At 48.6% G+C, this 23,441-nt stretch overlaps 3 protein-coding genes across 3 annotated transcripts; 1 reads left to right on the top strand and 2 right to left on the bottom strand.

Annotated features, from left to right (window-relative positions):
- The first annotated feature begins 4,766 nt into the window (after positions 1 to 4,766).
- On the top strand, positions 4,767 to 8,029 carry LOC123093331 (adenylosuccinate synthetase, chloroplastic-like). Its single transcript, XM_044515267.1, has 4 exons — positions 4,767 to 5,093; positions 6,207 to 6,899; positions 6,975 to 7,286; positions 7,536 to 8,029. The coding sequence occupies exons 1-4, from the start codon at positions 4,806 to 4,808 to the stop codon at positions 7,704 to 7,706; spliced, it is 1,464 nt and encodes a 487-aa protein (XP_044371202.1). The 5' UTR covers positions 4,767 to 4,805; the 3' UTR covers positions 7,707 to 8,029.
- Positions 8,030 to 8,175: 146 nt separating this feature from the next.
- LOC123093332 (dehydration-responsive element-binding protein 2E-like) lies at positions 8,176 to 9,535 on the bottom strand. Its single transcript, XM_044515268.1, has 2 exons — positions 9,458 to 9,535; positions 8,176 to 9,370 (listed from the first exon to the last, which is right to left on the bottom strand). The coding sequence occupies exon 2, from the start codon at positions 9,353 to 9,355 to the stop codon at positions 8,408 to 8,410; it is 948 nt and encodes a 315-aa protein (XP_044371203.1). The 5' UTR covers positions 9,356 to 9,370; positions 9,458 to 9,535; the 3' UTR covers positions 8,176 to 8,407.
- Positions 9,536 to 12,689: 3,154 nt separating this feature from the next.
- Positions 12,690 to 17,682, bottom strand: LOC123093330 (uncharacterized). The gene is made up of 14 exons (XM_044515266.1): positions 16,987 to 17,682; positions 16,812 to 16,905; positions 15,857 to 16,043; positions 15,498 to 15,753; positions 15,180 to 15,392; positions 15,002 to 15,088; positions 14,752 to 14,886; positions 14,565 to 14,678; positions 14,237 to 14,484; positions 14,076 to 14,156; positions 13,769 to 14,000; positions 13,560 to 13,658; positions 13,293 to 13,484; positions 12,690 to 13,052 (listed from the first exon to the last, which is right to left on the bottom strand). Exons 1-14 carry the CDS (start codon positions 17,326 to 17,328, stop codon positions 12,957 to 12,959), a joined length of 2,376 nt encoding a protein of 791 aa, XP_044371201.1. The 5' UTR covers positions 17,329 to 17,682; the 3' UTR covers positions 12,690 to 12,956.
- Positions 17,683 to 23,441: the final 5,759 nt, after the last annotated feature.

Raw genomic sequence — 23,441 nt, 5'->3', positions numbered from 1 at the left:
AATGTGACAGACTCGTTGACTAAAATTCTCTCACAAGCAAAACATGATCACACCTTAGTACTCTTTGGGTGCTAATCACATAGCAATGTGAACTAGATTATTGACTCTAGTAAACCCTTTGGTTGTTGGTCACATGGCGATGTATACAGATGTGAACTATTGATGTTAAATCACATGGCAATGTGAACTAGATTTTTGACTCTAGTGCAAGTGGGAGATTGAAGGAAATATGCCCTAGAGGCAATAATAAAGTTATTATTTATTTCCTTATTTCATGATAAATGTTTATTATTCATGCTAGAATTGTATTAACCGGAAACTTAGTACATGTGTGAATACATAAACAAAACATATAGTCCCTAGTATGCCTCTACTTGACTAGCTCGTTAATCAAAGATGGTTATGTTTCCTAGTCATAGACATGTGTTGTCATTTGATGAACGGGATCACATCATTAGGAGAATGATGTGATGGACATGACCCATCCATTAGCTTAGCATTATGATTGTGTCAGTTTCATTGTTACTGCTTTCTTCATGACTTATACAAGTTCCCCAGACTATGAGATTATGCAACTCCCGAATACCGGAGGAACACTTTGTCTGCTACCAAACGTCACAACGTGAATGTGTGATTATAAAGGTGCTCTACAGGTGTCTCCGAAGGTGTTTGTTGGGTTGGCATATATCGAGATTAGGATTTGTCACTCTGTGTTTCAGAGAGGTATCTCTGGGCCCTCTCGGTAATACTCACCACTATAGGCCTTGCAAGCATTGTGACTAATGAGTTAGTTGCGGGATGAAGTATTACGGAACGAGTAAAGAGACTTGCCAGTAACGAGATTGAATTAGGTATGATGATACCGACGATAGAATCTCGGGCAAGTAACATACCGATGACAAAGGGAACAACGTATGTTGTTATGTGGTTTGACCGATAAAGATCTTCATAGAATATGTAGGAGCCAATATGAGCATCTAGGTTCCGCTATTGGTTATTGACCGGAGATGTGTCTCGGTCATGTCTACATAGTTCTCGAACCCGTAGGGCTCGCATGCTTAACGTTCGATGATGATTTGTATTATGAGTTATGTGATTGGATGACCGAAGTTTGTTCAGAGTCCCGGATGAGATCACGTACGTGATGAGGAGTCTTGAAATGGTCGAGACATAAAGATCAATATATTTGAAATTTGGAATGCTATATTCGGACATCGGAAAGGTTCCGAGTGATTCGGATATTTTTCGGAGTACCGGAGAGTTACGGGAATTCACCGGGGAAAGTAATGGGCCTTAATGGGCCATACGGGAAAGGAGAGAAGGGCCTCAAGGGGTGGCCACACCCCCCCATGGGCTGGTCCGAATTGGACTAAGAGGGGGCGACACCCCCCTCCTTCCTTCTCCCCTCTTCTTCCTTCCCTCCTTCTCCTACTAGGAATAGGAAAGAGGAGGAGAATCCTACTTGGACTGGGGAGTCCTAGTAGGATTCCCCACATCTGGTGCGCCTCCTTGGGCCGGCCACCTCTTCCCTCCCCTTCTTTATATACGTGGCCATGGGGCACCCCATAGACACACAAGTTGACAATTGTTTTAGCCGTGTGCGGTGCCCCCCTCCACAGTTACACAACTCGGTCATATCGTTGTAGTGCTTAGGTGAAGCCCTGCGCCTTCATCATCACCGTCGCCATGCCGTCATGCTGATGGAACTCTCCCTCGGCCTCAACTGGATCAAGAGTATGAGGGACGTCATCGAGCTGAACGTGTGCTGAACGCGGAGGTGCCGTACATTCGGTACTTGATTGGTTAGATCGCGAAGAAGTTCGACTACATCAACCGCATTATTGAAACGCTTCCGCTTTCGGTCTACGAGGGTACGTGGACACACTGTCCCCTCTCGTTGCTATGCATCACCTAGATAGATCTTGCATGATCGTAGGATTTTTTTGAAATTACCGTGTTCCCCAACAGGTGGTGTAGTCGATGAGCCAGTCCTCCGGCTTGACGGTGCCGTTGTACTTGGGGGTGTGGAAGCGTGAAACCTTTGTGGAAAGGCTCATCCTGAATGCATGGGCCAAAACAAGCCGGCCCAACTGCGTTGTTCTCCTCCAGCTCCAAGGAGAGAGCGAGCTGGTCGAGGCGGTGGTGAGCGTCATTGTCATCGATGGCGCGTGGGCCCAGCCGGCTAGCGACTGCATCACGGGTGGCCGGGTCGGCCGAAGCCGGACGACGGTCGGGTCGCGAGGTAGGGTTGTGTTGGCGCCGATCTTCTGGAGCCGGCTCGTCGGCCAAGCCACCGGCGATTGCCGAAGCGCGGTTGCGCCGGGTCCGGTGCGTCCAGAATGGGCTTCACCGGCAGCGAAGACACCATGTTCTGCTGGTCCTCGAGGTCGTCGGCGCGGTGCGAGCCAGATCCCGCGGGCTTGTTGAGCTGGTTGAGGCGGTCCTGCTGCGCGTTAGCCGCGTCGAGGAGGTCGTTCACCCGCTTCAGGCAGTCCTTTAGTTCCTCGCCCTGGAGCTGGTCCAGGTCGAAGCGGCCGCCTTGGCGGCACGCATGTTCTTCATGGGGGTCTCGTAGACACAAGGGATTACGCCAAGGGCACGGCCGATGGTGGCACCCCAAGCCCGCATGTCGGCGACCCAGCTTGGCGTGAAACCGTAGGCGGTGTCGCGCTCCCACTGAGCGGAGTCCAGACGGTGCTGCATGGCGCGAGTGTCTCAGACAAATCCAGCAGGCGCTCGCGATCTTGCTCCAGCCGCGCCTGGGCTTCGGCGGCGTTGGAGGCGTCGACATCGATGGTGATGGGGATGCGGAGGCTCTGCATCGTGGCGCTCAGCGGGTCGGCCTCGCGGGCGCGATCCGCCGCGGCCCTCGCTTCGGCGGCCTTCCACGCCGTGCTGGACGAAGAAGAGGCGGTGGCGTTGGTGGCGAATACCTCCACCCAAACACAGAGATCCATTGCCCCGACGGAAGCACCGTTGCCGAGGGAGATGGGGGGGTCGGAGATGTCAAGCACCCCGCTGGGGTACTCGTCGACCGCGGGCGCATCAAAGATGCGCAGCGTGGTGAAGGAGGCGGCGAGCATGTCGATGATGTCGTCCGCCAGTGAGACTGGCTCGTCGGCATCGGAGGGGAGCCCCGTCTGCAACGTGACTCCGGCCGGGACCTCGAGCTGCCCCATGATGGGCGCCAACTGTCGTGGTGGGCGCTCGGCAGATGCCAAAGTATGGCTAAAGAGAGGAGGCAGCTTGAGGGCATCGATGAGCTCCAGAGGCGAGGTCGGCATGAGCGAGCGTGGGATGCAAGACATACCCAGGTTTCGGGGCTCTCCGGAGAGATAACACCCCTAGTCCTACCGAGGTTGGTTTATATGATATGGTACATAGTTGCTCCTAGAGCTGTTCGGTGGAAAAAGGAAGACAGGCCAAGGCTTAGGTTGTTCCCTCTCCCTGGATTGTGTGTGTGTGTGTGGGCGTGTGTTCTACTGATCGTCTCGCCCCTGTACATGGAGGCCTTCTGTGGGGTTTCATAGGTCAACCCTCAGGGTTACAATGGTAAAGTTACAAAGCCGTGGGGCCGGGTTGTCATCGTTCGGGAAGCCGGTGCTAGGACCCACCAGGTGTCAGGGCTCGCCGGGTTTCCTGGGCGAGGACCCCATGTGCTAGGCGGCACTGTTCTCCGTCTTGTCGGGCGTCACGGAGTGGCCAGGTCGAGTCGGCTATAGTGGCGCTCCGCCTGGTCACCGTCTGCTGTCGTCAACAGTGACGACGAGAGCGTTGTAGCCACACCGCCCTCGGTCATCAGGGTAGGTGGGGCACTGTTGCCATGCCTCTGTTGGCCAGAGGAGTTGGTGGGGCACTGTTGCCTCGCTCATCTCTGAATGGAGACTCGTCCCATCGTACGACCAGGATGGGACGGGCGCTGACCCGTGGCCGGGTGAAGGAAAACGCCGCAGGGCAGTTGGCTTGTTGGGGAAGCCTTGACGTGCCTGGTTCCGCCGGCTTGCGCTAGCCGGCAGGGCCGGGCTGTTGTCTTGATTGTGTTGAAGAGTTCGGCCGGGTTGAGGGACTCGGCCAAGCGTGAACCGGACTGAGGGGCGACACTGGCCCCGACATATAGTCTGTCTAGAATTATAAGCACATAACATTTGAAAAGACCAAGGTTCCATTGCATGCCTGGGTTCATCTCCCCGACATATAGTCTGTCAAGAATTATAAGCACATAACATTTGAAAACATATCTTGTAAATATATAAACATTAAGATCAGAAGAACACAAAAAGCCATGACAATTAAAGAAACAGATATGATGCATCACCAACATAACCTCAAAATTCATGTTAATTAATTAACAAGGCATAATGTCGCTCATACAGCTGCAAATCCACAGTAAATAATTAACCTTATACAATGAATCACACATGTAAATGTCCATAAAGTGTAAATAAAAACACGAGATAGTATAACAAATGAACAGGAAAATCGTTAGCATGTGAAATTGTAGCCGCTGAAGGACATCAATGGTTGTAAAATTTCCTTTTTCTCTTCTATGAAATAACCAAATGTGTAAGAAAAATATCAGATGGCCAGGATGCTTAGTTGCTTACGGTAAAATCTCTCTTTGGTCGACAGCCAAAGAGCCAAAGAGGATCCGATTCCCTTGTGAAAAAACAAGAGGATCCAATTCCCCACCATTTTTTACCCCTCAAAAAAATATCCCCACCATTTATTACACGTGCCAACGGGATACTTAAACGGAAAAGCAGCGCCCCTCCCCACTGACCGCCGCATCCTAAAACCCTCGCCCCATGTCGCTCTCCACCCTCAACCACCCCGCCGCCGCCGCCGCCGCCTCCGGGCGGGGGAGGTCCTTCTCCCTGGCCGCCCCGGCGCCGTCGACGGTGCGCCTGCCCAGGAGACGGCCCCCCGCCCCCGCCGCCGCGTCCGCGGTCGCGGTGGAGGCGGACGCCGCCGCCGACAGGGTCTCCGCGCTGAGCCAGGTCTCCGGCGTGCTGGGGTCGCAGTGGGGCGACGAGGGGAAGGGGAAGCTCGTCGACGTGCTCGCCCCCCGCTTCGACATCGTCGCGCGTTGCCAGGTGAGGAGATGCGGCTTGGTCTTTGTCGTGCGCTCCCTGTACCAATCATTGTCGATTGAAGCTGCTTGGTAGCACCACTGCGGATTCCAGTCGAGTTTTTTGATATGGTACGCTCGTAGGATGGGATAGTAATAGTTGTTTTGGTGGATCGATTTCTGATCCGGATGTTAGAGTAATCTGGTGTAGAATTCGCCTTCCCAGGGCCTGTTTGGAAGAGGTGTGTTTCTTAGTAGAGCTTTGGTACCGAAGCTTGTACAAAAAATACCCCCAACCCAAAGATGTCAATTCTGGGATTGCTTTGGTTGGAAATTATGCTTACTGAAGCTCATGTACAAAGGGGGTAAAACTGTAAATCTTTTAGCCCGATTTTGTTTAATGGGTTGCATAGATGATGATATTTCTTCTTCTTTTTTACATTTTGTGGATGCGGGCTGGAACATTGTGCTGGTAATTACAAAAAATTATGTATATTTGATGCTGGTACACATAGTGAACTGTCAAATTTGTGGCCTTCTGAATCTGGTAGGATGAAAGATGGATGTTAGTTTCATGTCCGGTGGATGCTAAATGAAATGAATTGCTTCAACATCTGGTCGTGGACGGTAGTGTGGCGATAAAAGCAGTAAAGCACGAGACCACTTTGTTCCATGTGATTTGGTAATATTATGTGCAATATGTTTTGGTTGGTAAACAATCTGATTTGTTCAACTCACTTAGGCTTGAGGTTTTACCCTAATCTGCACCAGGCCACTGGGGTACTTAGGTTGTTTTGCTTACTCTTTCAATTTCTGAACTAGTGGTGTATCGCTAGTAATCTTTCAACTCGCAGTTTGTTTATAATAAGCCACTATTACTGCTGCTCCTAAAAGGCAATGTCTACATTTTTGTGAGTTTAATATGGCGTCATTCCTTAGATTAGTTTAGATTCCCCTTTCCTCGATTTTTTTTATGAATGATTTCTGAATTGTCAAGATAAACTTTGTTTCTGCAATTATCATTTTGTGTTTATTTATGAATAAAATTCTTGGGATGTAGCATTAGTACATCCTTATCAGTTGGTCGCTTCTCTTATGTTTAGTAGCTTGTTTATCTGAGTTCCTACTTTGTTAACAGGGTGGAGCAAATGCTGGACACACCATCTACAACTCTGAAGGCAAGAAATTTGCTCTTCATCTTGTTCCATCCGGTATTCTCCATGAAGGAACACTGTGTGTTGTTGGCAATGGAGCGGTGATCCATGTTCCAGGGTTCTTTGGGGAAATTGATGGTCTTCAATCCAATGGAGTCAGTTGTGATGGGAGAATACTAGTTTCTGATCGGGCCCATTTGCTCTTTGATCTACATCAGACTGTAGATGGACTTAGGGAAGCTGAGCTTGCAAATTCCTTCATAGGAACGACTAAGAGAGGCATTGGACCTTGTTATTCCAGCAAGGTCACTCGAAATGGGCTGCGAGTTTGTGATCTAAGGCACATGGACACTTTTGGGGATAAGCTTGATGTTTTATTTGAAGATGCTGCTGCGAGGTTTGAAGGCTTCAAGTACAGCAAAGGCATGCTCAAGGAAGAGGTTGAGAAGTACAAGAGGTTTGCAGAGCGTTTGGAGCCCTTCATTGCTGACACTGTTCATGTGTTGAATGAATCCATCCGACAGAAGAAGAAAATTCTGGTTGAAGGTGGTCAGGCAACTATGTTGGATATCGATTTTGGAACTTATCCGTTTGTGACTTCTTCTAGCCCTTCCGCTGGTGGAATTTGCACCGGCCTTGGGATTGCTCCTAGGGTTATTGGCGACCTGATTGGAGTTGTAAGTCAAAAGTAGTGTAATCCAGCCCTCATCTATGATATATATTGCTTGTCTAACTCACTATTTTACATGCAGGTAAAAGCTTACACAACAAGGGTTGGCTCTGGCCCTTTCCCTACTGAACTACTTGGAGAGGAAGGTGATGTTCTTAGGAAGGCTGGAATGGAATTTGGAACGACTACAGGTCGCCCAAGACGTTGTGGCTGGCTTGACATCGTTGCACTGAAATACTGCTGTGACATCAATGGGTTTTCCTCTCTAAATCTAACAAAACTTGATGTTCTGTCCGGGTTAGCAGAAATTAAGCTGGGTGTTTCTTATAATAAAATGGATGGAGAGAAACTACAATCCTTCCCAGGGGATCTTGACACCCTGGAGCAAGTACAGGTAAGTGTCATAGTTTGTTCATTGTGTTTTTACATCTCTGAGCAGTACCTTTGCATAATTTATGATTATGCTGCATTTCAGAACTGTTGTTCTTTCTCCGGTTGTAAGATGCGATTTAGTTGCTAATGCACTGGCTTTAGTTCTGTAGTATTGTAAACTGATGTCATTACCAGTTTGGTGGTAACAACTTACACTTAAATGTGAGGATAGACACAGTTCATCTCTCATATGCTTCGTCTTGTGTTTCAGGTCAACTATGAGGTGCTCCCTGGGTGGGACAGTGACATCTCTTCTGTCCGAAGTTACAGTGAACTACCCCAAGCTGCCCGCCGTTACGTGGAGAGGATAGAAGAGCTCGTTGGTGTTCCAGTCCACTACATTGGTGTCGGACCTGGGAGGGATGCTCTGATATACAAGTAATGGGCAAACTCGATTTGGTACTATTGTATCGGACGGAATAATTCAGTCTTAACTAGGCCGATGCGAGCATTGCTGTGTGAGCACACCCTTGATTGCCAATCGTAGCGGGTAATACAATTGACAAGCTACTGGCGGGCGGGGTGATGTAATACCTGCAATAATGATTTCCGGGAAATGTCCCCATATATCACCATAAGGATGCAGTGTTAGAGTTTGGTGGTAACATTTTGTCTTTCGACTCCACCAATCGTTTGGTGGTATTGTCACAATTCACCGTCATATTTTTCGCTGATTATGAATGCTGAATGCTTTCTTGTGGGCAAGTCTGATGTAAGTTTTCACCGTGTTTATTTCGCTAGTTGGGGGTGTCTTTAGCTCCTTATGAGTTGTGATCGCATCGATCTTCTTGCTTTGGATCAAAATCCTTTGACAGTGAGTGATTTCACAATGACCGAAAAGCATGAGCCAGATTTGCGTTGATGCTATCTGGAAGTTCTTTTGAGAAGTCCAATGTATTTTGGTCTCATTTTCCTGGTTGTGGGATTAGCTCATGCGCGCCAAGTTTATTGTGCTTATGCTATTACATGATTCTTCAGATGAAACAGATCTAAAACTTCATGCCAGACTACATGAAGAACTTGGAAGCTAAACCTCTCATCAGATCAGACTGCATGTAGATCGGAAGTCTTAAGAATATGACATCAGATGTCCCATACGGGGATGGGCACGGAGCCGAACTGGTCGAGATCGTCCATGTGGAACGCTCCGTTCACGCCCAGCCCGCCGCCGCCGTGGCCTCCCGCCGCGATATCGGTCATGTCGGCCGCCAGCGCGTCCCAGTCGAACTCCGCGCCGGTGCCACTGCCGTTGCCGTCACCGAACCCGAACGCGTCTGCCACCTCGCCGTCGTCCCCGTCGACGCCCTGATGCTTGCCGGCCGCGCTGCCGTCGTCCTCCCCGAGCACGCCGATCTGCTGCAGGAACTCCTTGAGGTCGAGCTGGGGCCTGCCGGCCCCGAAGCCGTCGCAGGGGGGCGCGCTCTCGGCCGCGGCGGTCATCGCCATGGCGTGCTCCAGCTGGGCCTGGAAGCAGGACGCGGAGGGCGGCATGGCGCCGGTGGTCACCGTGGAGGAAGGGGACGAGGCGGCCGGAGGAGGCGGCGGCGGGGGAGGGGTCCTCCTGGAGTGCTGCTGCGGCTTGGCCGGCGAGGAGGAGCTCTTGAGCTCCTGCAGCCTCTGGTGGATGACGTGCACGTTGTGCTGCGCGTTGAGGTTGAGGAGGCCGTAGGCGGGCACGGCGCCCGCGGCGGGGCCCCTGGCGCCGTTCGCGGCCGCGGCGGCCGGGAGCCACCTGATCATGCGCTGCTGCGCGGTGGCGCCCGCGGCGGCGCGGAGGTGCGGCAGGTTGAGGAATGCGTCGGGCCCGTAGAGCCTGCGCGCGGCCTCGTCGTAGGCGAGCGCGGCCTCCTCGGCGGTGGCGAAGGAGCCGAGCCAGATGCGCGCGCGCTTGTTGGGCTCGCGGATCTCCGCCACCCACTTGCCCCACGTCCGCTGGCGCACGCCCCGGTACTCGCACGCCGCGTTCTGCGGCCCGCCCTTGCCCCGCGTCGGCCCCTTCTTCCACGACCGCTTCCGCACGTAGCTCTCCATGAACGACCTCGGCTCCTGCATGCACGACGACGATGACGACGTAAGAGAGCAATATATCCAGGTAGCGCGCGTGGATGGATGGAAGAAATGCGCGAAACTTACGTGCGTGGGAGCGGGGGAATTCGAAGTTTTGAAGTTGGAGTGAGGTTTTGGTTTTGGAGTGTGGGGTGTAGTAGTGGAGTGGGTGAGGGGAGTGTGACGATGGAGCTGATGGAGGGCGCGGGGCATAAGTAGGGTGAGAGAGGAGTGTGATGCATGGCATGAGGTTTAAATGGTGTCACGGCCGGGAGATCGATATGTTGGCACGGCCGTGTCTCGCTTTTGCAAGACCTGTGAGCGTGAGTGAGCTCCCGGTGCATGTGACCGTTAGGGCATCTCTTGGATGCACGATGTAGGAAGCAAAACAAAATGGAAATGGTATTCTAATTAGATCTTCTTCTTCTTCTTCTTCTTCTTCTTCTTCTTCTTCTTCTTCTTCTTCTTCTTACGTATTTAGGCATGATTAAGTTTAGGTTTTGAAATGAGCAAAATACTAGAGTACTACTCCCCCCTTTCTGAAATACCCCTCCCTAAAGTAATATAAGATCATTTAGATCACTAACAGAGGGAGTATATAAGATCTTTGTGATATTTCAGTATGGACTATATATGGACTAAAATGGATGAACAAACACACTAAAAAAACGTCTATATACATCTAATTTGGAAAAAAGTTGGAACATCTTATAATTTGAAACAGAGGGAATAACTTAGAGGATTCGCAAAAGTTAGAACATGAATTCGAAATATGTCATTGTCACCGCCATCATCGTCGTCGTCATGCCAGTTGCGGAAGAAGACCCAGTTTACACGACATCTGTCTCTGATAACAGCATCGCGCTCGCAGCACAAACGCTTGGCCTCCTCCACCACCTTTGTGTTGCTCCTTTCGGCCTTCCGGTGGAGCTCGCGCTCCGACTCGGCAAGTCCGATATGGAGGAGCTGAGTCACGATGATGTCGGTCTACTTGGTGGTCTTGGACTGGTCGAGGGCCTAGGCCTCTATGAGCACGGGTCCTCCAAGATGTGTAGCGGCGGCATCCAAATCTTTGCAAATACCGCCAAGTGTCGCGCCCAGCGCCGCTCTGCCTCGGTGAGGCGTTTGCAGCCCCTTCAGCAAGGACGATGATGTGTCACGTGACTCACCGCCGCCGAGGTAGTACTCGAGGCCGGTGCACGGCTATGCCTGCTCTACCTTCACGACATACGGTGAGGCAGTGCACCATTTGGCGCCGGGGCTCCAAGGCGGTGGGATAGACAACACCCGACAAGGTGTCCGATATGATGCCACAACTCCACACCGGAGATGGCACCGCAGAGGTCCCTGGTCAACTAACAAGTTCCGCAACGCGTCCCGGGTTGCTGGCCGAACATGTTGTTTGTCTTCGCCACTGAAGTGGATGGTCCTCATCCCCCTTCGAGAGCTTGACCCATTTGAGGCCGCCGTCCTCTTCATCAACAGACTCCTCCTTGATGACAGACAAACCGACTGAGGATGATGACTTCGAAGACCTGTGGCGGCGAGGCGCAGCCGTCGGGCAAGTCTACGGCGATGATGTGTCTCCATGCATCGAAAAGCTCCTCCCGAATCCATGGTCCTGGCATGGTAGCGACTGATGGCTAGGGTTTTGGGAGGGGGTGAAGTGAGAGGGAAGGGGGTTGTAAAAAGGGATGGTGGGGGAGGGGCTGTCGGGCCGAGGCGGTGGACGTATGGACTCCCCTACAACCGCCCCACGATTTGAGGCTGGACTGGGCGATTTTGGACGTCCGGACGCGTCTGGCCCAAAACAGAGGTTCATGTTGGGCGTCTAAGTGTGTTCAGACCGTCTCATCGATTTTTTAGAACAACTTTCATTGAGTCTCTCTGCACATATCCTTTTTTGTTTGTATTCTAGTTTGAGAACCTCGTGTGTCTCAAAATGCGGATTTGGCTGAGGATTGTCCTTTTTCAATTGCAAGGTTTCTCTAAAATTTAAATTACCACTTAGCAGGTTTCCATACCAATGCTAGTCATTTGATGGCAAAGTAGAGGTCCGTGATGAAGATGGCCATACGTTGGACAGCTACTGTTATATGCATTTAGTCGGTGCAAGTATGGTGCTATGATCAGAAATGACAGAGGTCATTTTGATAGCGTAGCATTGATTGTTGAATCTATCTATCAATTAAGATACTAAGCTCTTCAGATTTGGAGCCTCCTGGTGCATCGGCTTGTAAGGGTGTGCGTCGTAACACACACCTATGTTGTTCTAATGGGCTGGTCGGTTTTCTCGGTTTGAAGAAGGTATTCCCTGTTTTTTCTTTTGCAAATGTTTTTCCTGTCGGTTTTAATAGTTTTTATTTTGGGGTTTCCCTTTTCTTGTTTTTTATTTCCCTAATTTTTGCTAGTGTTTTTCCTGTCGGTTTTAATAGTTTTCCTTTTGGTGTTTCCCTTTTCTTGTTTTCATTTCAAATTTAATTTAACTCATGAATATTAATTAAAAAGCATGAACAGTTTTTCAAATTCATGAACATTTTTCAAAAATTGGTGGATATTTTTATGTTCACAAGCATGGGTAGTAGGACAGGGTTGCACACAGCGTAGCTTAATTACACGTGTTGGTTGCATAATGATCTTCTGAACCCGTGCACAGTGCAATGCAGAGAGGCCGCGTCGAACCCAGGACCTCTTGGTACAAGTGAGGAAGGAGTACTTGCTGAAACCAATAATATAAAATAGAAAATTGAACTATCACTATCAATTAGGGTATTTCTAATTCATGTTATTTTTTACCTAGTGCTGGTTGTTTCACTATCGATATGCATCGGCAAAATGAAAAAAGGACCGCAAAGCACCAAGCATTCATCCGTGGAACGTACGTATGTATGTACGTACGGCTAGGGCTTGCAGGACATGTATGTCGATGCAGCATTATCATCCATGGTGATAAGAGGGAATGGCATGAATGCAAGATGGTATAAATAAAGATCCACCTCACAGCATTTGGGGCTCTCACGAGCGCGCTCTTCACATGCTTCTCGTCCACGTCGGACGGACGGGTGCATGTGTCCATGTTTTTGCACACGCCGCGTGATTCCTGAGCCCTCCCTCCTATAGCTGGTTTGACCAGCTCTAGTAGCTTCCAGCGCAGGGACAAAAAGATACGGACAGCGGTACAAAAAACAAAACAAAAATCATACTCCCTCCGTCCCGAAATACTCGTCAGAGAAATGAATAAAATTGGATGTATTAACTAAAATACGTCTAGATACATCCATTTCTTCGATAAATATTTTCGGACGGAGGGAGTATTTGCTTCGCATTTATTTGGTGCATGTATATCAGTTTTGGCTCAACAGACAAGGTTGCTGCAATCTATCAGTTTTTTCCCAGAAGGTTATATTCTGTCAAAACAGCAAGAATCTGTCAAAACAAAACCAAAAATGAAAAAGCGAGCCTCGTTTCCATTATCAGACCATCCCTTTGGAGGACCATATGTACCGGATTTTTTTCACATGGGATCAAGAGAGTAAGTACGCCTATCCTAAGCCTATCGCCACGGCCGCAACATCCGCGGAGCACTTCAGGAAGCCTTTGAGCAGATGTTCGGCAAACCGGTTTCGTTTTCTAGGAGGAGACCTTGCCGCCATGGGTCATTGTATAACTTGTAATGCAATACCTGTAAAAAAAGACATTCCTCCTCAGCAAATCGGGAATGACGACAGAACGACTGGCTCTAGTATGATCCGGCAATGCGAGCACACAATGCATAATGGCTTTGCCTCGTAATGAAAATGAAAATTACAAATATTGCTTATGGTAACGAATGTGGGATTGACGCCAATGATCATTATCATGAGGTTTCCAGCATAAATAAAAACTAAATGGAGAAGCTGTGCTTGGAATTTTCAGAAGTTACCTGTATGAAAGTTGCAAAGACGTCATCACCATCTTCTAGTTTCGAAACCTCAACTGACCAGGGTGCCTCCTCTTCGGGGAACAACCTTTTCTGCCTCTCTGCCTCTAGCAACATGGTGTCACGATAAAAGAACCTCTGCCAGATCTGGCGAACATTTCCTAACATAAACTCTATTTGTGTTTCATTCATTCCCTGGTTGAGATGAAAATAGTAAGTATACTGCACAAGTTATGCGCAAAAGAAAAGGAAAGTAAAATAAACACATACTTGAAGGACTCCAATGAGGTTGGGGATGTCATCTTCTTGTATGCGGACAGAAAAACTGTTGTAATTAAGCACATTCTCGTACGGAAGAAGTATGCCATCCTACAATTTTAAGCAATGGAAGCAGATAGGTATGATCACACAATTAGTTGCTCTGTTGTTAAGTCTTTGTCAGATACACATCATAGGACTATAGGATGACGTTGTAGCACCTGTATTATGACAGGAATGCATCCTTGAAGCATGCTGTCTTCCATGCGCCCACTCCAGCCATCCCCTGGCAAGACACCACAGAAAATGGAGCTTGCTAGTTCCTCATAATACATCTCAGATTTTAAGTACGTAACTGTTACGTTGGCTGTATGCTGCCTTCCAAGCTTCCCTTGCTTGTTTGGTGTTGAACCGAATTCAGCTGCCAGCTTTTGCCTAATCCCCATACTATACCTGTGTTATACAGAGGAAGCAGATTAATATACAATTTGGTCACATATATTGACAGACACATATATAGATACATACGTGTCTTCACGGCGACCCTTTTCATAGGCTGGTCCTAGATTACCATTGAAATAAAAAAGTGTTGTACGATTGATCCTTGGCCTGTAAAAAGTTGTACAGTGAGGGTCTAAACATTCAAGTAGTTAGAAGGCACATCTCTAAGTTCAGGCATTGAGACATACCTTGCCCATAGTTTTAACCAGATGGCCCCTGGGTTAGGCTCCTTCCATGCTGGAAGCACGAGGTCCTTTCTCGGATCGAAACATGGATGGTTGCCTCTTCTATCCAAAGGAATATCATCCCAGTTGTCAGCCCAATAAGCAGTCGTTGATTTTTCATGTTTTGTGTTGGTATTTCCCCAGTGGACAAGCATCATGCTGTTCCAGATCTCCTTTGGAGCATAGCAGGCACCTTCATCCCATGAAAAGAACTGTTTTTTTTGTAAGTTGAAAGTACAGGTTATTGGTTACGAAAGGATCATTGTACTATCAATTTCATGTAAACACCCACCCAAATATGGTCTCTTCCAGAAGTGCGGTTCCAGTAAGGATACCTCTGAGCTATGTGATCATAAGCCTTTCTGTAGTACTCAAGAGTATGGTAACTCCTGAGGCGCAGGTCCTCCTAAAATTAGAACTCAATTACTGAAGGAGAAACATTGCCAACTATAGTACAACATCTGGATGATAATGGTTACCGGCATCTGCAGGTGTGGGGCATCATCGGATCTAGTTATTAGACATGAATCAAGAACCGGCACATAGAAATAATCAGCTTCATCCCCATTCAGTGTGCGGTGAGGGCTAGCAAGAATGCTCTCATAGAGTGCCATCTATATGAAAAATAAAACATGTCTCAGATCTTGTGCCCTTGTAAACGGGATTGTTGTTACTATAAACATGGAGCTACCAACATTCCATATCTGCTAGTTGACAAGTTTAGCAAACCTGAGCACCATACAGTTGCCGCGTCCATATAGTTCTGTTCTTTTCATCATATATTCTGTTCACACACTCTAACTTGTAATGTCGTCCCTACAATAGAACATATCCTGCAATGTCAAAGCTGCAGCAAAACTTCATAAAGAGAAGAACACAGGGAGCAAAACGTATGGTCTAGACTTACTTCAAGAAGATGACTGTCAAACTCAGCTGGCAAATCGTACACATATATTAGTGGTCTTTTTTTCTCAACAATAGCATTGACATTGATGGGGATATTGCTTAAATTTTTTAGGTCTGGTAGGTTCACTGGTGGTTGGAGCCATGAGGGCCATTCATATGCAACTGAATAAGCCGATGGGATGCTGCAATCAATCCCAAAATATCCACTGTCGCACTGAAAGAAATCTTCAATTAGATAATAACACAGGTTACGAATACAGAACAGCATGTCACAGTATTTTCATGATAAATACCCAAAAAACCTTTGCCCAAGACATACTTGACAGAAACCACCACGGCAATGTCCATGTCCGGAACACTGGTTAATACAAATGCATTCAACATGTGTCTCACAAAACTGCCCCCAGAGTCCATCATATTTGCAATGACATTCTTCTTTAAACCTCACTTTGGAAGAATATGCATCCTCAGGGTCCACATTGCACCATCCTAGCTTACTGCTGTTTGTTGTGAATACATCCGGATCAGGTGTTGTCCAGTCGGTAAGCTTCGGGTCATCAGGTTTTGCAGGCACGCTAGAAGGATGAACTAAAGATGTTCAATAATACTACAGTATCAATGGTACTCATTCTGAAGCATAAAAAAAAGAATCAAAATCAGTGCATATGATACTCTTACATTGTTTTAAAGCCGCAAGCTTCTGCCACAGGGCGATCCGGGTATTTTGTTCCTGGTCCACAAAAGCACATTGTCCTGGTTGTGTCACAGTGGGCTGGACATATGGAAACTATCCATGGTCCTACAGGCCATTCTGGGGAACTTGGGAGGTTGCACTCCAACTTCAGAACCCTCTCACATCCTTTTCCTGTATTAACAAAGCCATATGGTCACTTGATAAACAAAATTGTTGAAATTAAAACATTTAGAAGGGAAAGCTTGACAAAAAAACAAATCAATACGACCAAGGGAACAGTAGACAACCCCACCTTGCCATAGCACATAATGCATATGCTCCTTCCTTTAGAAACAAAAGAGTTGCCTTTTTTATTAACTATTACTAAAAAAATGAACATGCCATTAACTGCTTATAATCCACAAAATGGTAGACAAGTAAGACAATGGCCTTCTAACTAAAATGATTAGCAGCTTATTAATGCACAAGTTCATTCCCGATTCAAGCATATCGGATAATGGTCACAGAACAGATTAAATATTTGAGACTTAATGCAACATTCGTACAATCCTACATCGATGACCGCAAAAACTGAATATTATGTATCCTTTTGCAGAAGCACAGGATGCCCTCAACCGCTTAAGTACAGACCAGGAGTGTACACTCCTTTGTTACATAAGCCCACTCGCAGATGTATATGGCTAGTGAGATATGTAAGTGTTATTATTATGTCCAATATAAACACCCAGAGCTAGTCTCTCGTGCTTTCGGCCCTATGAAGTAACCTCTTTTTATCATTTCTCGCTCGCCTTTGTTTCCATACCAAGTTTGTCCAGGCCCAAAGAACTATCAGATCGACAAAAATCCCCTAACAAAATGAGATGCGATGGACAACAAGTGACCAGTGACTCAGTGAGCAAGACTACCGGCATTAGTTGGGCCTGACAAAGTAAGACTAACCAGCATATCCATGGAAGCATCTGCATTCCCCCAGGTCATAGTTGCACACACCATTTCCACTGCAGTCTTTCTCGCACCTCTTTGTGCCAATAACCTGTCCAGAAATAACAACAAGGTTAACCCAAAACAGAGCTAAATCAGAGTACACTGATCAGTGACAAAGCTTAGTGCACACTTCAGTAATATTGACAGCCGAAGATTCGGCATGGCACCCAGCGAGCCACCTCCCAATCTCGGCCTTCCACGGCGCGGCCCGGAATGTCACGGCTTCATATGAATCAGCAGGAAACCGAGACCTGAGGCGCGAGTCCACAACCCCGGCGCCCGGGAGCACGTTCCTCGGCCGGTGGTCGACGCTGCGGCGAGCGCCCGAGAAATCCAGGGACGAGGGCAGGATCGGCACCATGAATACATGGACGGCGGTGACGAGCATCACGAGGGCGCCGGCCGCGCCGACGGACGCCCAGGGGCATTTCGCCGAACGGATTGTGAACATGGTCACCGTCTCTTTCGCCATGACAACCGCGGGTATCAATAAATCGATGCGAACAGAGCCGGAGGTCCTCGGCGGCGCTGCGAGGAGCCGGCGTGCGTCCCCTCCCCGCGGCGCTGCCAGCTAGTGTGGCGCGCCAAGGCGGATGAGGAGAGACGCAAAGGCGCCGCCTTGCTCCTAATTCCGATCAAGGATCCGGGGATTTGTGGGTTTTGAAGGAGTTGGGGGATTGGAAATGGAAGAATCGATGGATTCGGGCGTTGTTAGGTTCAATCAAGCGTTGCAGGAATGGAATGGAGACCGAAGGAAGGGAAGAATCTATCGTGCTCGGAAATGGAGTTCAGGGGGCATTTCTGTCTTGTCTCCGGTGTAAGTGGATTGTGGTGTCGCTTTCATTAACTCGTTAATTCAGTTGCAGTGACGGCCGGGCCAGACATAGTAGTGGCACACACATCTAAACATAAGTGCCTTGAATAAAGAAATCAGCCAATAAAAAACGTGAGACATTTATGCATTCAATGACTTAATGTAAGACTTTTTTTGTACTACACTAGAGTCCAAAAACATCTGACTCCCTCAGTTTTCTATTACTCTGCGCCTAAATTTTTTCGGGTTTTTTTTCAAATGCTCTGCGCGCTGGCCTTTTTTCCCGTTTTCTTCCCATTCTGCCCTTGATTTTCGGCTTCCCATGTAACTGATGCATTAACAACGAGCCATGCAGCAGCAAGGACTAGCCAATCCGTTGCATGTGTGGAGAGCCATCCTGAGCAATTAGTGGGGCGCAGTTACCACGCATGCATAGCGGCGAGTGGCATGCAGAGCACGCGGGCGGAGCAAGCCAATCGGTTGCAACGCTTATTTATAGCGCGTTGGTTTCCAATACGCCCGATTAACATCAAAGCAAGGGCAAATTGGTCCAAAAAATTTCTATCGGAGCCCTCCTTGGTATGCGGGATTGCACTTAGGCGCAGACAAAAGAAAAACGGAGAGAGTACATTATGAGACGGAGGAGAAACAAACAAACATTAAGTTCTCTCGTTTTCCCCCATCTTAGTCACGGTATACAACTTAAGATGACTAATACACTGGTATGGAGAGAGTATATCTTATTGATGGAGAATGACGTTTTGGCTCTCAGCCTCCATAGAGGCTGATTTTTTGAAAAATTCAAAATTCAAAATTTTTGATTTCATAAAAGTCTAAAAATAATTGTACAAGTAACAAATGTGAGGCGTATGTGTGTAAAATTTTAGGATGAAATGCGATCTATACAAAAAAAAATCATGATTTGAGAGGATGAATAGTATCATGTGTTTAAAAGCCTCAGAATTATCTTTTTTTGCACAACCCCATTTTAACGTTTTCGTCCTGAAAAATTGCACACTTGTGCACTATGCCTTCATCTATTTCTCTATTTTTATAGAATTTTTTGAAATATAAAAATATGAATTTTGAATTTTGCATTTGGAGGCCTCCATGAAGCCCGGCCTCCAAAAGCAATTTCCGTTATTGATGGTCAAAGTATAATATTTAAAACGCCCACCTATATTAACCAAACCAGCAGTACAAACATGCTTAAAAAATCAAAAAAAAGTTACTTCAAAGTTCTTGGAGTCCACAGTTTTCATCCTTCCAAGCAGGGTGATGGCATGCTGCCAAATGCATCTCCATGAGCCAGCTCGTCGTTGATGATATATAGACGAGAAGTCATTAAGGCCACAACTGCCAGACCAACGCCCTAAAGAAGAAATCGCTAACGACGGAAGAATCGCAGATCTAAGAGCCAAACCTCCATTATTTTCACAGGCCTCAGGCCGGCATCGGATGCCGCACTAACGTGACAGACATGAAACCAAGGGGGCAAACTGTAAAGGGGGTTGCTGAGGGAGTCCTGGATTAGGGGGTATCCGGACAGCCGGACTGTATACATCGTCCGGACTATTGAAGCGTGAAGATACAAGACTCAAGACTCCGGCCCGTGTCCAGATGGGACTCTCCTTTGCGTGGAAGACAAGCTTGGCGATCCGGATATTATATTTTCTTCCTTGTAACCGACTCCATGTAAACTCTAGCTCTCTCCGGTGTCTATATAAACCGGAGAGGATGGTCCTTAGAAGGCCGATCACAATTACAATCATACCATCATAGGCTAGCTCTCAGGGTTTAGCCTCTACGATCTCATGGTAGATCTACTCTTGTACTACACATATCTTCAATATTAATCAAGCAGGAAGTAGGGTTTTACCTCCATCGAGAGGGCCCGAACCTGGGTAAACATTGTGTCCCTTGCTTCCTGTTACCATCAGCCTAAGACGCATAGATCGGGACCCCCTACCCGAGATCCACCGGTTTTGACACTGACATTGATGCTTTCATTGAGAGTTCCTCTGTGTCATCGCTTTAAGGCTTGATGGCGTCTTCAATCGCCAACAACACCGTCCAGGGCGAGACTTTTCTCCCCGGACAGATCTTCATGTTCGGCGGCTTCGCACTGCGGGCCAACTCGCTTGGCCATCTGGAGCAGATTGACAGCCACGCCCCTGGCCACCAGATCAGGTTCGGAAAGTTGAACTACACGGCGGATATTCACGGAGACTTGATCTTCGATGGATTCAGCCCTGTGCCAGACGCGTCGGACAGTCATGACGAGCACGGCCTAGACCTGCCGTCGGACAATGCTCAGGACATCCCCCCAGCAGTAGACCCGGATCTAAATTCGGAGCAGGTTGCGTTGCCTAAGGACAGAGGGTGGACCCCGCCCCAAGGGCCGCATACTCATCGGGGATAGAGCCGAACACGGGTCTCACCTCTGTGGAGGCCTGATACCACGGGCCCCCGGACTCGCGTCCGGTTGTTGGTCCCGGTCCGCATACCCTCGAGCCAGCCAAGCCAGGTTGGGTTCCGGTAATGGAGTTTACCGCTGCGGACATCTTCCAGCACTCGCCCTTTGGCGACATGCTGAACCCATTAAAGTCTCTCTCTCTGTTAGGAGGCTCTAGGCCGAACTATGTCCGGCCTGAGTGGGAAGCATGCGATGAAGGAATTCGTCGCCCACCCACCACCCACTTCATTGCCACGATCGATGATTTAACCGACGTTCTTGACTTCGACTCCGAAGACATCGACGGTATGGACGACGATGCAGGAGAAGCTCCAGAATCTCTGGGGCGCGGGACTACTACCTTGTCACACGATATATACATGGTGGATACGTCCAAGAAGGACGACAGCGATAATCCGGAAGATAAAACACCCGGGCAAAAGCCAAAAAGGCGGCGTAGACGCCGATCAAAGTCCAGCAATTGCAAAAATAGTGACAAGAACGCAAGAAGGGTCGATATACCAGTAAACCCCAAAGGCAATAACGACCACATGGACCCAGCGATGGAGCAGGATGAGCCAGGTCATGCCAAACCAAGTTCGGAGCAAATACCCGATCACACTGATCCGGCGGGACAAGCTCATGAAACCGCCCCAGGACAGGAACACAGTCCGGACGATGATGCATTCATCAACCCGGAAGAACGCGTCGAACGAGATAACCTCCACCGAAAGCTTATGGCCACAACAAGAAGTCTAAAGAAGAAGAAGCAATGGCTCAAAGCCGCACAGGAAAAGCTCAGTCGCAGATGGAATAAAGTGCTAGACACTGGAGAAAGATATGGTGACGATCGCCATACAAAAAGCTATCCAAAACGCAAAATACTGCCAGAATTCGACGACGCGGCTGTCCCACCAAAGAATAATACGACCAGGAGACCAGAAGCACCGCTTAACAACCACAACAGAGCGGCTACTGACACCGCGCACGATCTACGTGAGCATCTGGATAAGAAAGCCGGTGCAACCAGGTCCATCTACGGACCTAAAGGACACACCCTGGCGAGGGACTATGGTCACCCAAACGGTCATACAAGCCAAATACCAGTTCGGAATAAGCACCGGACACAACAACAGCCGACTGCATGCCACAACACGCCCAGATACAGAGGGGCTGCTCACCCCCTGTGCTTCACCGAAGAAGTACTGGACCATGAATTCCCACAAGGCTTTAAACCTGTGAACATAGAGGCATACGACGGCACGACAGACCCAGGGGTCTGGATCTAGGATTTTATCCTGCATATTCACATGGCTCGTGGGGATGACCTCCACGCCATCAAATACCTTCCCCTCAAGTTGAAGGGACCAGCTCGACACTGGTTGAAAAGCCTCCCCGAAAATTCAATCGGGAGTTGGGAGGAACTCGAGGACGCTTTCAGGGCCAACTTTCAAGGAACTTATGTCCGGCCTCCGGATGCAGACGATCTAAGTCACATAATCCAACAACCCGGAGAGTCCGCCCGCAAGCTTTGGAGCAGATTCCTCACTAAAAAGAATCAAATAGTCAATTATCCAGATGGCGAAGCCTTAGCAGCATTTAAACACAGCATCCGCGACGAGTGGCTCGCCCGACACCTCGGCCAAGAAAAGCTAAGGACAATGGCAGCCTTAACAGGCCTTATGACCCGCTTTTGCGCGGGCGAAGATAGCTAGTTAGCCCGTAAAGGCACCAGTGACCCCAGCACATCCGAAATAAGGGATGTCAATGGGAAGCCAAGGCGTAATAAACACAAACGCCAAAACAAGGAAGAGAGCCCGGATAACACGACGGTCAACGCCGGATTCAGGGGCTCTCGACCTGATCAGCAAAAGAAGCCATTTAAAGGCAGTAAAGAGGGACCGTCTGGTCTGAACAGAGTCCTGGACAGACTATGCCAAATTCATGGCACCCCGGAGAAACCTGTGAACCACACCCACAGAGAGTGCTGGGTCTTCAAGCAGGCCGACAAATTAAATGCCGAACACAAAGGGAGGGAAACACCAAGTGAAGACGAGGACAAACCTCGCTAGCCGAACACTGGGGGACAGAAAAAATTCCCTCCAGAGGTTAAAACAATAAACATGATCCACGTGACTCACACATTCACGAGAAGGCATGAACGCGCGCTCAGAGACGTGCACGATGTAGAGCCCATCGTACCTACATCTGACTACTAGATGTCTCGTCCGGTCACTTTCGATCACATGGACGACCAAACTAGTATTCGGCGCGGAGGATCAAAGGCCTTGATGCTTGACCCAATAATCGGCGGATACCGTCTCACCCGTGTCATCATGGACGGCGGCAGTAGTCTCAATTTAATATACGAGGACACTGTCCACAAAATGGGGATAAACCCATCCAGAATTAGCCAAAGCAACACCGCCTTTGAAGAGGTGATACCAGGCGTTGAAGCCTACGGCAGGGGCTCCGTCGTGCTGGAAGTAACATTCGGCTCCCCAGGCAACTCCAGATGCGAAGAACTACTCTTCACCATCGCACCCTTCCAAAGCAGCTATAACACATTGCTTGGAAGAATGACCTTCGCCCGCTTCAACGCATTGCCGCACTATGGCTACCTTACACTCAAGATGCCCGGTCCCCGTGGCGTCATCACCGTTAGCGGAGTCACAGAGCGCTCCTCACGCGCAGAGGAACACGCGGCGGCCCTATCGGCCGGACTGTAAGTGACCTCCAATATAAAAAAAACATGACTGGTCATTACGACCATAGACTCGGTTAGACGAGTCCGGTAGCCCGGATACAACTGAACCAGGGCACCTTACATGTAATTCCATAATGGATACCAGGGGCTGTAAATATTTAATACAACCCCACACTTGGCTCAACCTTATTGGCAGGCCAACATCTTACACTTTTACTATCCATCGCATACTTATGTTGTACTCTCCTATGAGTTTTCCTTTTTCCGCAGACAACGCTCGCGCGATACCCTTCCAGGATATGGCACAAAGGAGACAAAGGCGCAGACGTGCAACAGGGCCCCGTTCAACAGGTTTCTTTTTAGATTAAGCCCCTGTGTAAACCTTTTCTATTGCCTCTTGTTGTTTAAACCATCCCATGGGTTCCATATCCACAGAGGATATTGTCGTTATTGGCATTTCGCCACAACAGATTACCGCATGTACCTGGAAACACAGGGTTCATAATGAAGGGGCATTCTTGAGCCCATCTTCTGTTATAAAGCCCGAACACCTTTGGGAGTGTTCGGCGTCACGAGTTTGGCCTTATATGCATCAGCTCTGAATCATGT

Source organism: Triticum aestivum, chromosome 4B (genome assembly GCF_018294505.1).
Source record: "Triticum aestivum cultivar Chinese Spring chromosome 4B, IWGSC CS RefSeq v2.1, whole genome shotgun sequence".
NCBI classification, from domain to species: domain Eukaryota; kingdom Viridiplantae; phylum Streptophyta; class Magnoliopsida; order Poales; family Poaceae; genus Triticum; species Triticum aestivum.
Note: the sequence above shows the minus strand (reverse complement) of the source record. Positions and strands in the feature narration are given on the sequence as shown.